The 15,300-nt window shown below is 36.5% G+C and overlaps 1 protein-coding gene and 1 long non-coding RNA gene across 2 annotated transcripts; both read right to left on the bottom strand.

Annotated features, from left to right (window-relative positions):
* Positions 1 to 1,423: 1,423 nt before the first annotated feature.
* Positions 1,424 to 3,406, bottom strand: LOC136797689 (uncharacterized). Its single transcript, XR_010845287.1, has 3 exons — positions 3,291 to 3,406; positions 1,985 to 2,083; positions 1,424 to 1,783 (listed from the first exon to the last, which is right to left on the bottom strand). It is a non-coding gene; the product is annotated as an uncharacterized lncRNA (long non-coding RNA).
* A 2,968-nt stretch (positions 3,407 to 6,374) lies between these two features.
* On the bottom strand, positions 6,375 to 8,147 carry LOC136797688 (uncharacterized). The gene is made up of 4 exons (XM_067054274.1): positions 7,725 to 8,147; positions 7,314 to 7,480; positions 7,076 to 7,173; positions 6,375 to 6,821 (listed from the first exon to the last, which is right to left on the bottom strand). The coding sequence occupies exons 1-4, from the start codon at positions 8,051 to 8,053 to the stop codon at positions 6,594 to 6,596; spliced, it is 822 nt and encodes a 273-aa protein (XP_066910375.1). The 5' UTR covers positions 8,054 to 8,147; the 3' UTR covers positions 6,375 to 6,593.
* Between the last annotated feature and the right edge of the window lie 7,153 nt (positions 8,148 to 15,300).

Genomic DNA, 15,300 nt, shown 5'->3' with positions numbered 1-15,300 from the left:
ACTTTCTACATTAGTCAAAATTTTGTGTCTGTATAAGCCTCGATGATATGTCTTTTTAAGATAACGGAAGTTTGTGTTCTATAAAATGCCATAGTGACCCTGTCAAAATTATCGAGGGTACCCGTCGTTGCAGACGCCCAAAGGCGTCTGAGGTGGTGAGAGGGTTGCTTCTAGGAAAGAAAAAAGCCTTAAGGCCGGTCTCCACTTTCGCGCGAAATGGGCGACAGTTTTTTTCTTAACCTTTTTTGCCTGAAGAAAAGATTACGTCATAAAAAAGTTTCGCGCAAACAAAAAAAAAGTTGAAGGAAGTTCTACTTTTTTCATCCGTTACGTCAATTTCTACCAATGGAATTGCTTCATTTTTCAACCGACCAATGACCTTACAAAAACGTCAAAAAGTTTTCGCTCACGCCGCGCGAAAGTGGAGACCGGCCTTTAGTTGTGAAGGAGAGGCTCGCGCTTTGCGATTGAGCACTGAAGGTTTTTCCGTTTGTTGGCTTCACATGCGGACAGCTTAAGACCGGCGCATATGCAATGCAACCAACATTGAAACCTTTTTAAATAATGTTAGAAGTTATACATCAAACAACAATGTTGGATTTTGTTGCGTTTTCGAAATCGTACCTCAAAAATGCCACACCTTTTTATTTGAAACTTTGTGACGTCGCAGTACATTTTCATGAAATTGACGTCAGAACTTCTTTCGTTTACAAATAGCAGTGTAGAGTCTTCTCTAATCCGAGTTTTCTACGCTTGTCAAACTTAGCGCGAGACTTTTTGTATCGAAGGTGGATAGGTTTTCCAGCCGCGGCGTTCAAATTTTAGAAACCTTAACATATGTTACTGGGCTAGCGTTACAGACATTTTTCATAAACTCATTTAGTATAGTAAGATATCAAGAAGATGAATCACTTTCAATAAGATATACCAGGTAATCCTTCTTAATTGCCTTTGTATTTTGATTTGGAAAACAAGAATCGTTCCTTCTTATGCTGGCGTGAGGCTGTAGCGAAGGAGTTTATCCGCGCGGCCATACTTTCGATTTTCGAATGCGGAACATACAAAACTTAGAATACGGGCATTGTGAGATAACGATGTTTGAGAATCCCGATCCTGCCACTTCATACTTATTTTTAGTTCTCCAGTGGTCAAGATAGGGTGAATTACAACAATTCTTCCCTCGCCGTTTCTTCTTTTTCTTTTTTATTTCAGTTTTCATTTTTTATGGGAACACAATTGTGATCATATCCAGGTGAGACGTGTATTTTCCACATTTTCCAACGTTGTAGTAATATCATAATGATACACATTCATTGGCGAGAGCGAGAATATGATGGAAACCCTCTGGAGAATACCCTCGTGTCAGAGATCCGGTGGAGCCTCCCGCCCCACTAGAAAACTTAGCCAAAAATCGTCTGGCCACTACGATCAGATAGAAATTTTCATCCACACTGAAGGAAAAAGCTCCACCGGGGCGGCACTGAGATAGTGGTGTATGTGATGGTATGTGCGTGAGAGAATGAAAACAACGCCCATAAAGAAAAGAAAGACCAACGAAGTTACAGTCTATATTCCATTAATTTGATTGTAATGATCAATGGCCTCATTTTAATTTTTGGCCACTTTTTTTAATGTTGTATTTATTTCGTAACGTATATTATTTTATAAATCGTTAACTTTAATAAAAAAGGTGCTTCTTATTTTCTTCTTCGCGACTCTCGAGCAACACGCTCTCCCTGGACAGCTCATAATGGTAACAATCGGTAACATTGGTGGCAGCACACTAAATAAAGAATGAAGATTGAAGTTATGACTGTGGAAGATCCGTGGTACGGTAAATTTTGTTAAGCTTGAAACTAGATTGTCGCTCAAAAGTCTGTGGATAAACTTCCGAAGTTACGGTAACAAGTAACGCACACTAATTGATGGGAAGCACAAAAATCGATCTAGATTTCAATTTCATACATACAACAATGTAACTTACGTTGTCTCAGGCTTTCAGTCACTTCTTGAGTTTAGTGAAAGCACTCCGTAATGATTGTGATATTGACAAATCGTCTCCGCTTCATTTGATCCATTTCTCCTGAATAAAAAGAAAAGTAAAAACTTTATTTGAGTTTGAACTTTCAAAGTATTGGAATAATCGGATCAGTCGTTTTTGTTAGCAGTGAAGCTAAGTCTAATGTTTGGGAAGAAAATATGGATATGATTCTGATGCAGGGGTGTATTTCTAGGAGGGTTAGGTATCACTGAATAGTATTCTATATCGGCCTAACGCAAATACGAAAATCGCATTTTAACGATCCTCAAGGCTGTTCACTCATCATCATCATAAAAGAAAGCCGCCGGTAAGGGCGGGTTCCATATGCAAATTTTTCGAGTAGCGAAATCGCGCGATCTAGACGCGGGCGTTTAGAAATACTCAAATTTACCAAAAATATTTTGCTTGATTAAAAAAGATTGAATGGGTGGAATCTTTTTTCAATGGACACAATTCTTTATTAACGAATGAAGAATCTCGTAAAGAAAAAATGAAAGCCCCGCTCATCTTCATTTTCCCCCGTTTTCACTTTAAAGTTGAAATTGACGTATTTGCCTGACGCGTTCTAGCTCATTGCACAGGGTCGGGAAAACTGCACACCCCGTGCAAATGCAAGGATTTGCTGACTGTCGAAGATAATCGAATAATTTTCAATAATCAAAGTCATTGAAGGGTTATCGAACGTCATCGAAGCGTTATCAAAGTCATCGAAGGGTTTTCGAACGTCATCGAAGTCATCGAAGGGTCATCGAAGTCATCAAAGGGTTATCGAACGTCATCGAAGGGTCATTGAAAAGTAATCGAACGGGTAATCGAATACTCACCCAATTTACGAAATTTCAGTGATCGAATGCATTCGATTATTGTAATCGAATGCGTTCGATTACCTGTCATCGAAAGCAGTAATCGATAAATAATCATTCGATTACTTCGATTATCTTCGATTACTTCCGTAATCGAAGCGTTCGATTAGTACCGTCTGGATCAAAAATGCGTGAGAAATCAAACTTTTGAAAAATTGCGTGAGACAGTGTTGGAATGCGTGAGTCTCACGTCCAATGCGTGAGAGTTGGCACCTCTGCCCCCTCCCCCCTGTTTGTTTTCGTTTGCTTTTTTACTGACCCCCTCCCCCCCTCTCCTCGACGACGTTCGGCGCGGCGACGAACGTACTTTTTGAATGGCAAATGGCCCCAAACACTTTCATGATTAGGAGAATTTGTTCTGATTTAACTAACAACACCATACTTACATTTGGATTCTTCCTGTTACCTGTTTTTTAAGCCTTTGTCATTAAAATTGCTGTATGTTTCGTTTGAAAATGACACTTTGGAGGTCTTGAGGTTGCCAGTTGTCTGTCTGTCTGTGTGTCTATATATCCGTCGTTTCGGAAATTTTTAAAGTTCGCTCGCTTAAAAAAATACCGCTTCTTGTTACGTGATAAGATATTTATTCTCATACTTGGTAAAAGGGTCCTCTCGTGTAAGAAGGGTGGCTTCATAACTTTGCGTCACAACGAGATTCGTGACATCACAGCAAAGCTGCTAAACGAAGTTTGCGTCGACGTACGAAAAGAACCTATCTTGCTTCCCATCGGTAATGAAGATCTCCCGAATCAAGCTAACAAAAGCAGAGAAGCAAGACTTGATATTAGCGCACTTAACTTTTGGACGCATGGTCAACGAGCATTCTTTGACGTAAGGGTTTTTAACCTTTTTGCTCAGCGACACATCAATTCCAAAGTTGAGAACTGCTTGAAAACGAACGAAAACGAGAAGAAGCGTATGTACGGAGAACGCGTTCGACAATCCGAAAATGGAACATTCACACCAATCGTTTTCGCGGCTAACGGTGCAATGGGCGTGGAATGCATTCGTTTCTATCAACGACTATCCGAGTTGTTGGCCGACAAGCGAAAGGTTCCTCAGTCAATCGTGACGAATAAATTGAGAACATTGATTTGCTTTTCACTTTTGCGTTCAACCGTAAGGTGTTTACGTGGATCACGGGGAAAAATATTCACCCCAGAAAACATTTTATAGATTATTATTTTACTTTTTATCTTTCGAGTCTTTTCAGTTTCTTGTCGTTCTGGTCTTTTCAGGTTGTTTTTTGTGTGTGTGGCCCACTTTTTGGGTTTTTTTTTTATAGTGCAATATATTTAAAAGTATAAATAGAAAAAACAGTACGGGTAACCACCCAGGAAAATTTAATTGTATATATCTTCTTTTGTGATTAGTTAAAATAATAAATTTTAATAAGATTGTAACTTATGCGAAAACTCTACATACCGGGTGTGGTACGCGATCACTTGGTAAAAGGTTGTATCGCTTTATGATCCTTCAAAAAATAGCTATATGCTTTTAGGTAATATACTTTATCCAACCTCTTTCAATAGGAGACTGGACCCCGGAAATTTCGGCCTACTGGCTCCTTGTGGTCTGCATTGGTTTCGAAATTGCGGGTCCGTAAGTAGGGGACTCACTCTAATTACTAACAGGTTGGATTTAAATATTCTATGAGTTTATTTTCTGTGACAGTGCAGTGAGACTGCAATGAATGGTGGTAAGTCTGGTAGTCCAAACTTATCAACAACCAGGTTACTCAATAGAATTTAACTCGCCTAAAATCTTGTACATCTACACTCAGCTTGACATAGGTATCTCTTTTTTTTTGCATCATCAGAATTTGTTTTAGCAAGCGGTATAAAACACGATGATGAAAGCAGCCAGAGCAGCGAAAGTGAAAGTAAATAAAGAAGGTGGCACTGAGCTGAGCTGGTTCCCAATGGTCCTAAACTTTGTAGGATACTCCCTTGGAATGGATTAGACCCATTGAAGTCCAGCGAAGGGGGAAGAACGGACAAATTTTCAAACTCTTTTATTAATATGTATCATCCCCGGAAAGGATAATAAACCAGCCTGAAGTGCGCTAGAGTGCGATGGAGTGCTAGGCTGAAAGCCACATGAATATGGTTCATCCTATAAAAGGAAGTTCATTTTATGGTGGCCTATCTTGAAGTGAAGGTGGATGGAACTGACGGCTCTAACTTAGGACGATTGGGCCATTCCAGAATTTGTCTGTAACAAGGGGCGGACGACACAGGAGGTCGATTTGCGTAAAAGTGGACATGAAAAAGGTTCAAAAATTTTTTTTTCTGTTGTTTGAATTTTTTATTGTAATGATGTTTTTTCTTTACCTTATAGATTTAAGTTTCATGTCCCGAAGCAGTCCTACGTGATTCTGATCTGAAAGAAAATGGCGGCTACTTCAATGTTGAAGGCATCCAAAAAATTGTCCCGTACGTAACAATCATTAAAATTTACTGTAAATTTTTTCTAAAAAGCCTGGAATACCCTTTATTGATATTTTCCACTCCTACTACATGGTTGCCATCAATTTCCAATAAAATTTTACACATAGAACGAATCAGAAGGAAAAAATTTTCAACATATTCATGAATTTTTTAACGGAAAATCCTATTCTACCCCATATTAACTATGATAAACTCTAAAATAGAAGTACATGGAACACCAAAACTCATTAAATTATAGTTACAACTATATATGAGGAGAAAAAAACAATAAAACACTGTAAGGTCAAGTAATCCTCAATATAAAACAGCATTTTTAAAGCCCCTGGGGGTGACTAAAAATGTCCCGTACGTAACAAAAATTTTAAAAATAGCTTGGAAGTCTGTAAATTGCATTTAATTCAAATGAATCAATTAAAAATGCAAGAAATAAGTTTGAAAAAGGACTTTGAGCTTGAAAAGATGCCGGTTCGAATCCTGCCTTTTCAAAAAAAAAGTAGCTTAATTGGAGAAAGCATTCAAGCTTAAGGTCTTTTAATGTGAAATAGATGTTGAAATAAAAAAAATAAATTTTTTTTGGATAAATTGAAATCATTTGAATAATTTGACATTCTTAACAATTGTTATCAAATTTAAATATGACATAATAATAAATCTATTACTTTATCAAAGGGCACTTTTGGGAATCAAACTGAAAGGTTTTATTTTGTCCCGTACGTAACAAAATTTTGAGTGTTTGACTTAGTCAATCTTACAAACTAAAAACTACCTCTCAGATAAAATTATGAATAAAATTTGAATCCAGATAAGTTTAAAAAAGGGCTTTGAGCTTGAAAAGATGCCGGTTCAAATCCAGCCTTTTCAAAAAAAAAGCAGCTTAATTGGAGAAAGCATTCAAGCTTATGGTCTTTTAAGTGTGTAAAAATCGAAATATTGAACAATGTCAAGTCTTTGAAAAAGAATACGCTATAAATATATAGGTATAAATATTGAATAAATAAATGAATTATGAGAAGAATATATTAGAACACGTGTTTATTTTATAAATGAGAAATTTATAGAAATGATGAATTACAAATGAAAAAAATATATTTAAAATATATTTAGTAATAAATAATATTGGTGAATGAATAATTTAAAAATTTTAGAAAGTGATAAAAAATACTTGGAACTTTTGAAATCTATGTATATACCTAAAAATGTAAATCTTAATTTTAAAAACTCTTCAATGAATTCAATGATTTATACTGATTTGATCTTTTTATACAATTGTACTGCTTTCAGGTCTTCAATGAATTGGTACCCACGTTTATTGGTTTCCGAAGGAGTGCACGGTCCAACAAAGAAGTACTTTGTGTCGACTATCTCACTCTTCTTCTTGACTGGAAATTCCCAATAGCCAGACTTGTATTCCAGGAACAAAACTTCTGCTTGGAAGCAAACTTCATCCTGACTATCATGTCGAAATCCCTGAAATTGCAATGTACACGTATTGAATATATATATAATCAGTCAAACAAACACTCTCAATTGACATGTCTGGCAAAGAATTTTTTTTATAAGTTACACTTACTATTCAAAAGACATTTGTTAACAATTGTATTATATATATTATGCAAAATGAAATTAAAAGAAATTTTATTTCTGGAAGTGATTTTACAGAATTAAAGGTAAACAACACAAGGAAATAATAAGAATTATACGGTTCAGTTCCCAACTCTTACTTTAATCAATCTTGCCCAATATCGACCTTTGTCATAATAGATGCAATAAAATTTTCCTTTGTTTTTTTCATCACCAATGGATTGCTTAACTTTGATAGCTGAAAAAATAAAGGCAAATAAGTTTGAAAAAGTCTCTAAAAGCAGTATACTTAATGATACATTTCTAATTTAGGCTTTAAGTGTATGATACAAAATTAAAAATACAATGCAAAATAATATATTATTTCAACATGATTACCCGAAAATCTGTTTTCAATTTCGTCTTCATCTTCAAATTCATCGTCAGTTTCATCATGCTTAGATGACTCATCATCGTTATCTTTGTCAATACTATCTTCAACATCTTCAACATCTTCAACATCTTCATTGTCAGATACATCTCTTTTCTTTTGTCTCTTCTTTGTGCTGAAAAAGGATCGAGTAAGGGAAAAATAGATAATATTGAAAAACTAAAAAGCGAAATAATAAAAAATTACCATACTTAAAATTTCCTTAAACTTCTTCTTAATTTTTTTTCATTTTTATTTTTTTTCATTTTATGCAAGCTATTTCTCTTTTACATTTGACAAGAGCTCAAAACTTTTAAGTAAAATGCTTTTAATTGAGAGAGAACTGTTTTCAATAAAATCAATTGAACGAATATATTTACCTAGTTCTAGTTGATAGGAGTTTTACTGCTGTAAACGAATCAGATGATACCATCCTCCAGTTGATAGCTTCCATTGAATCAAGAGGAAAATGGACTTCATGAATTTTTGAAACACCAAATGAAGGAGCAACTATATTCAGATCGTCGATATTGGAGGGGTACAGGGCTTTGAATGCATCAACATCTTCTTCACTGTAAGATCCAATGATAACTTTTGGTAGAATGGGAAGATGATCAAACAATTCTTCTGTGTTTTTGATGCAAGAGGTTGGATTAAAAGCAAGTGTGTTTTTAATGGCGGTTTTGACAGCAGATCCAACACCATCCATCGGTCCTTTTCCATGACCAGATTCGGTATAGATCCAATAAACTTCTATATTGTGTTTCAAAGCCCATTGTTTGGTTAAAAAAATGTTCTTTTTATTTCGGTATTGGCTACTCGGGCTATCTGACACTATGTAAACTGTAAAAATGTTGGAGAACTCTTCAGCTTTGAAAATTTCGGTGAGTGAAGCCCATGTGGCTTCAGCTTTATGCGATTTGGCATCACTGATTGTGGCATGGCTTTGAACACCATCTGGGCCATAGCGCACAGCAGTATTAATTGATACTGTGACAGAAGTATAATATTGTGACTTCTCTTGATGTGTTTGGAAGAGCTCTGCATTTTCTGACCAGTCGATTCTTATCATTAAAGCATTGCTATCCGTATGAGTGACAACAGATTTGACCGCTTTTATTCTTCTGTAAATTGATATTTGGTAGAGTTTTTTTTATGCATGACAGCTTGAACTCAGGGTTCATGCAGGTCATGCATAAGCATGTACCCCAGTCCTCTGGCTTCGGCTTGATGATATTTTCTGGAACATAGCGCCAGAATTGAGCATAGGAAATTTCCTCGTCATCATTTTCCGCTTCAAACTTATGCCACAGAGTTTTTATTGAAGACAATCTGTATCGCAGATTTTTGTGACTTTTCTTTTCATCAGGAACAACAACAGAGTTAATGTCCTGATTCATAAAATTTATAACCTTCTCGTGAAGAAGGGATCGGGTGTCTTCTTTGGCTTTGAGCCTACTTTCCACCTTATCAAGACGTAATGCAGACCTGACTTTTAATGGAGGATTGCTCAAGGCTAATCTTTGAAGGGCGCGTCGTTTGCCATGAGGTGATACACTGTTCATGACTAATGCATCAAGGTTCACAGACTCTGGGGTTGCAGGCTGACTGGTTTCATTCTTATTATTGCTTGCCAACTGTCTTTTCAGCCTTCTGTTCTCATTGTATGTGAGCTTAACTTTAATTTGTAAAGTGTCTCGTTCTTTTCTCATACTTTCAGAATTACGCTTTCTCTTTTTCTTGCCAATTAGTTTATTTCTTTGTAAAATTGTCTCAGATGCTTGTTCCCCGCTTACTCTTTTTCTGGCCCGTTGTAATCTCTTCCTCTCTCTTTCTTTCTTGCGATACTCCTCTTTTGCCTCATCATTTTTAAATCGTTGTTTTTTCTGCTTTTCCCTGATCTTCTCTATCCTTTTTCTTTCCATCTCTTTAAATACTTCACCTCCCAATGAATCTTTCATACGCTGCCGATGCTCTCTTACTCGTTGATTGACTGGTTTCATTATTATCTGTTTTATTCTACTCTAAAAAAACAAACATGAGATTTATCGAAATTTGTTTATGTTATAGCATTAATCTAGCCTCAAATAAATATGTTACTAGTTTGCCTATAATTATAAGTTCTTGTTGTTACGTACGGGACAAACTTTCAAAATACTACATACACTTCCTCGCATCTATAGAGGCTCTATATATATCATGAAAAAGGACCAGCTAAAATTTCAAACCAATAACTTAAGAAGTCAGAGAAACAGCTAGACAAAAAACTAAAAGGGTTTCAGTGAAATCTCAGGTTACGTTTAGCGAGTCACGCCACAGATATAGACTGGACTCTATATTGCAACCTATTGAATTGTATTACTCCCTCACAGCTATCAATGACCCTCTCAATCACTCAACTGACTGAAAAAAGTTGTCTTGAAGGTAGGTGATTGATAACAGCCATCATATTTTCAATAAAATTGGAAGCAAACACTAAAATATAGTCTTAGAAACGACTGGGTATTTAATAGAAATTTTGCTGTTACGTACGGGACAAAGTTACGTACGGGACACATTTTATTTCTAAGCAGTTTTTTGGAAAAACCATGTAGACCCAGAGAATTTTGCAATTATTTTTAGACAGAGGTGTGGAAAACTTACAAAAAACTTAAAAAAGAAGAAGTTTGAAACCAAATTTTCAGCGAGATATGCCTAATTTTATAGGTGTTACGTACGGGACATTCACGTAGAACCATCTCCAATCAGGCTCGAATCAGTTAAAATATCTTTTTTTCTATGGTTTTTACAGCAAATTTGAAATTTTAGTTATGACCCACATATATCAATGAACAAATCTATGCAATTTATTTGTCATAATGGTTTGACAAAAGATAATACCAGTTCATTCAACCAAACTGTTACGTACGGGACATAAAAGCTCGACCGTGAAGTAAAATCTCTGCCCATTTCTCCCACTAGCACTTATAAATAAAAACAAGGCAAAATATTTTACTTCAACCTATCCTTCATTGGATCATCCAACAAAAGATGCCACACAACAAAGGAGTATGTTACAATTAGAGCTTTAAAATTGGAATTTTCTCTAAACCGTCCCGTACGTAACGTAAAATGTCCCGTACGTAACGCGATATTTCCAGATTGGTACAAATTCTGGTGAAAAAAATTTACAGTGAGATTTTGTATATTAACAGCAACCTATAAAAACAAAAAACCCACAAATTGAAGCACTCTTATAATTCCTGTGGGTCAAACCGTCCCCGTGTCCACTTTTACGCAAACCGACCAGGATTTTCTGAGGGCAAAAGTTTTCACCAAAATTCGAAATTTCAAAGGCGAGAGAACATGGGACTGTTGCATATATATCTGGTCTCTATTTTCACTTACTGTAAAATCGAAAGAGAAATCGTGTATTTTTAAACACGCCATTCATTAACTCAAATAAAATGACTTTGGAGGTTCAGTGAAATGGTGGCTGAATTGCCGTCTCATAGTCCCATGTCAGATAGTCCCAAGTTATTAAGTGGATAAATTTTCGCGTGGACTTTTTTTCGCGAATCGAAAATCTAAAATTTTCGCGTGGACTAAATTTCGCGAATCAGTCTCTTTTTCACCTAATTTCTTTCATTTTCCTAGGGGTTTTGGCAAAAATCATAATTTTAAATTTTTCGCGTGGACAAAATTTCGCGTGGACAAAATTTCGCGAAAATGGCCAAAATACGCAAAAATCGCGAAAATTAATCCACGCGAAAATTTATCCACTTAAGGTAGACAGTCTGAGAAATCCTTCTAATTGCACGCTTAAAATTCCAAGATTTAAACGGGTAATTGCACGGCTATCAAATTGTAAGGTTTTTAAAAGTGTTTTTACCTATCGATTTCATGTTCCAAATAATCTAAATCACATGGCTGGAACCCCCCCCTGGCCGCAGGGGGGGGTGGGCTAAAAGGTCGAGCAGCGATTGGTACCTGATTTTAGCCTGTGGCTAGGGGGGACTAACCATGTTAGGGGTCACCTAAATTTTTTCAGATGGACCTGGGGGCTACATTCTATGTTTGGTGATTGAATTATAAGCAGCCTACCAGACCATAGGTTGGCATTTCTCAACTTATATTTTAATCTAAGCAATGCTCAAAAACTGACAATTTGGTATCTAATATATTATCTGCAGTGCCGTAGCATGGGGGGGGGCAAGGGGGACTATAACCCCAATAATTTTTTCAAAAATGGTTATTTTGCAAAGTTTTTCTTTTTGAATTTGTCATATATAATTGTCTTATAAGGGGTCCATTTGTTTCAGCATCATTTATGCCACTTATGCCACTTATGCCACCTTTTTCCCATTTGTTTCATGAAAATGTGTTCAAAAGTGTTAAAAAATACTTACATTTTTACCACCTCAATTTACATTGGTCATTTGTGTTCTTTGTGTCAAAAGTGGAAGTTTGCCAAGCTTTTCCAAGCAAAAAGAAATTCGCATTGATTTGTTTCTGCATTCTGGGTCAAAAGTGGAAGAATGTTATTGTAAATGGCGGCAATAATCGAATGCATAATTACGATGCGTTTCACTTTCGTTTTCTTGTTAGTTTGTTTATATTTCCGACATAATTTATGCGGCCATTATTGACGTAACTAAGAGTTCGCAAAATGGTAGATTTTGACATTTTTAACACGGTTTCCATTTGTTTCACACGATGGTGGCATTTGGGGGAAAGATGGCAAAAGTGGAAGTTTTGAGGTAAGAAACAAATGGCCCCAAGTGCATGCTTTGAATGCATTTTCAAGCAATCTAGAGCTCAAATTTTCAAAATTTTCCCCCTCGGGCCAAACCATGGTTGGCCCTCGCTGTATCACTAAACTTCAGCCCCCTAATATGAAAATGCTTCCTACGGCACTGATCTGTAAAAATTCTTTAATCATTTGGCATTTACTTAGATAAAAAAATCTGTCGGCAAGGGATCTGCATCCTGACTTGATAATCTGGCAGTAACCTTCAGTACTTAACTTATCTCTAATTTTTTAGGGCATTTATTCTATTTAGCAATAAGCTAAACTAACTGTTGTATTTGTTTGATAGTTTGAGAAGGATTTTCGAAAGAATTTGACGTGTCATTGGCTTAGGGGTCACCAAAAATATTTGGCAACCAGGGGTTACCTAAATCTTTGGGGTCACCTGAATTCTTAGGGGGCACCTAAAACCTGCTGCCAAGCCATGAATCAGTATTATACAGTGTGGACCTAACTCTTCATACAAAAATTACGGGAAACACATATTTGGACTTTGCACCCTATCTATGCTGCACGCCAGCACTTAAGCTGAAGTCCCGGAAAAGCGGGATAAAAATCGGTTTTTTGCAGTTTGCAAAAAAACGCCACATAGAAGATCTTTCAAATTCAGTATGTGAATAGAGCAGTAAAAAATACAACTTTTCTATTTTTCCTTTTTTTTGCAAAAGTTCTAGAAATTAAAATAAAAGGATAATGATAATTGAATACTATCCACTGATGATCCGAGGCGCCATCGTAAAGCTAGAATCGCTTCACGTACTCTTTGCTTGAGAAAATGATCGACAAATTTAATTTTTCACCCGTGCGGGAGTTCTGCAAGAGGTCTGCGAGCGGTCTGTGAGCGTTCTCGGCTCAATCCTCGGACCGTGTTAAAAATGGTAGACTCAGCTGTAACAGATCATTTCGATGGAAGTTGTTGGAATGTTTAACAAGACTCTTGACAGAAAATCTTTTGTTTTATTATCAATGATGACAGTGCCGTTATTAATTTTGTTAGATCTAATATATTGATGTTTGTAAGTGCACTTTATAGTTTTGATTCCCATTGAAGAATCATATTCTGGTTTTCATGTTATTAGATGCTGTTTTAGAGGTTTAGAGCTACACTGTTATAATCATTGCTTACATTGAGATACATCATTTACAAGTTATTAGAAAAGAAATGAAAACACTTTTCTCAGAAAAAAATCTGGAATGCTTGGTCAATTTTACGCAAAATTTTTAGAAGATTCCAATTCAAAAATCAGTTTTTGTCCGTTTGACCACGGTTCCATCCGTTTAAAAAAAAAGTTAGCCCCACTATATTACTTAAGGTTTCTTCAAGCAGGGCAGAAAATTAAGCGTGCAATTGCACATGGGTGGACTCGGGCGGACTATGATAAGCGCGAATTTACAAATTTACGCCCGCGGAAGTTAAGCCTGCAATTAGAAGGATTTCTCAGAATGTTAGAGCAGTTGACGGTAGTTACTTAAAATATCACTTTACTTACATAATTTATTGATGATGTAACATCCCTTTCTTAAATAAATGGCCTCTTAAAGTCTTTTATGTTTGCTGCAAGAAGGGAGAAAAATTTAATTTGACCCCCAGTTTTTTCTCTTTTTCTTGCTATTTCCTGCGTGTTAGTGTAGACACAACTTTAATCCAGGGAAATGAAGCGCTTTCATTGGTCTAAAATCACGGATAATCACGTGACCAGAATTTTTACCCAGGGAAATGCCATGGCCGCAATGTTTTGCTTTAGTGAGATTGACCACTTTCTTGTTTTGATTTGAGCAGGAAAAATTTCTGTACAAACCAAAATATAGCTTTGTTGGAATACTGCTTGAAACACAAACACCAGGACCATGCCGGTGCACCCGACAGTCGGGTTCTGTCGGGTGTTTTGTCGGGTGCTGAAATTTGCAAAAACACGCACGCTCACCCAACAGTCGGGTGCTAAAATTCCTAACTTTGTTACATGTCAGGTGCTGTTAAAAGCGCCCAAGATAAAAAAAAGTCCAAAAAATGGCGATTTCGATGACGTCAGCATTATTAATGACAGTAGAAAATTAAAACGACGACCAGCTCATCATGTAGCCCTGATCATAGGCTTTCAGAAAAGTATATGGTTTAGTAGTATGTTTAAGTAGCACCCGACTAAAGTGCACCCGACTGTCGGGTGTTTAAATTTCTAACTTCAAACACCCGACAACAGCACCCGACTGTCGGGTGCACCGGCAGGGTCCTGAAACACTTGTGATCAACTCTTCATACAAATAATGGGAAACACATATGGGGACTTTGTACCCTATTATGCTGCACTTAAGCTAAAGGATCTTGACAGAAAATTCTTTGTTTTATTGTCAATGATGACAGTGCCTTTATTAGTTTTGTTAGATCTGACATATTGATCATTGACCTTAGTTGCTGCACAGGCGACTGTGGTTCAATTCCCATTCGCAGCAGTTCACTTGGCAAGTGAATGAACCTTCGCCCGGGTCAACCCATGCCATGTGAGGAGAATAGGGTAGTCAGTTCGAGGTGCTGACAGCGCGCTAATTGAAAGTGTCTATAACTATAGTTGCGAAAATGGGCCTCTAAGCTTCCTGCGACTCAACCAAATAGAAAAAATAATAGTTTGTAAGTGCACTTTATAGTTTTGATTCCCATCGAAGAATCTTATTCTGGTTTTCATATTATTAGATGCTGTTTTAGAGCTTTAGAGCTAGCCTTTCAGGGGGTAAGACAGGAGAGACAGAACCTAGATCTGTGCACCGTCGGATAGGCTATTTCCCGGGAATTTTGTCGGATCTCAAATACTGACCCATTTATATGTGCAGAATTACTTTTACTTTAGCGTATAAACAAGGCCTTAAAAATCGATACACATATCATTTTAAGTTTACAAGTTTTAATTAATTGTCTTGGGGACTTGAACTTGACTCAGGTAACTCTTTTCCTTGTTGTAGTAAATACACCCTGTAGATGACTGATGTTGTTTTTTCTGAAAGCTTGATTTTCTAGTGTGACTAACTGTTTTATGAAAAAATCAACCAAAATTTTTTAATGATATTTTTAAAACATTAAAAAAAAACTATCCAGATATTGAGCCATACCATCAACTGCTCTAACTTGGGACGATTGGTTAAATCTTGGGATGGTTAATTTCTAGACTGTATTTTCA

The sequence above is a fragment of the Clytia hemisphaerica genome, unplaced genomic scaffold (genome assembly GCF_902728285.1).
Source record: "Clytia hemisphaerica strain Z4C2 unplaced genomic scaffold, Clytia hemisphaerica genome assembly, whole genome shotgun sequence".
Taxonomy (NCBI): domain Eukaryota; kingdom Metazoa; phylum Cnidaria; class Hydrozoa; order Leptothecata; family Clytiidae; genus Clytia; species Clytia hemisphaerica.
This window is presented reverse-complemented; position numbering and strand designations above follow the sequence as displayed.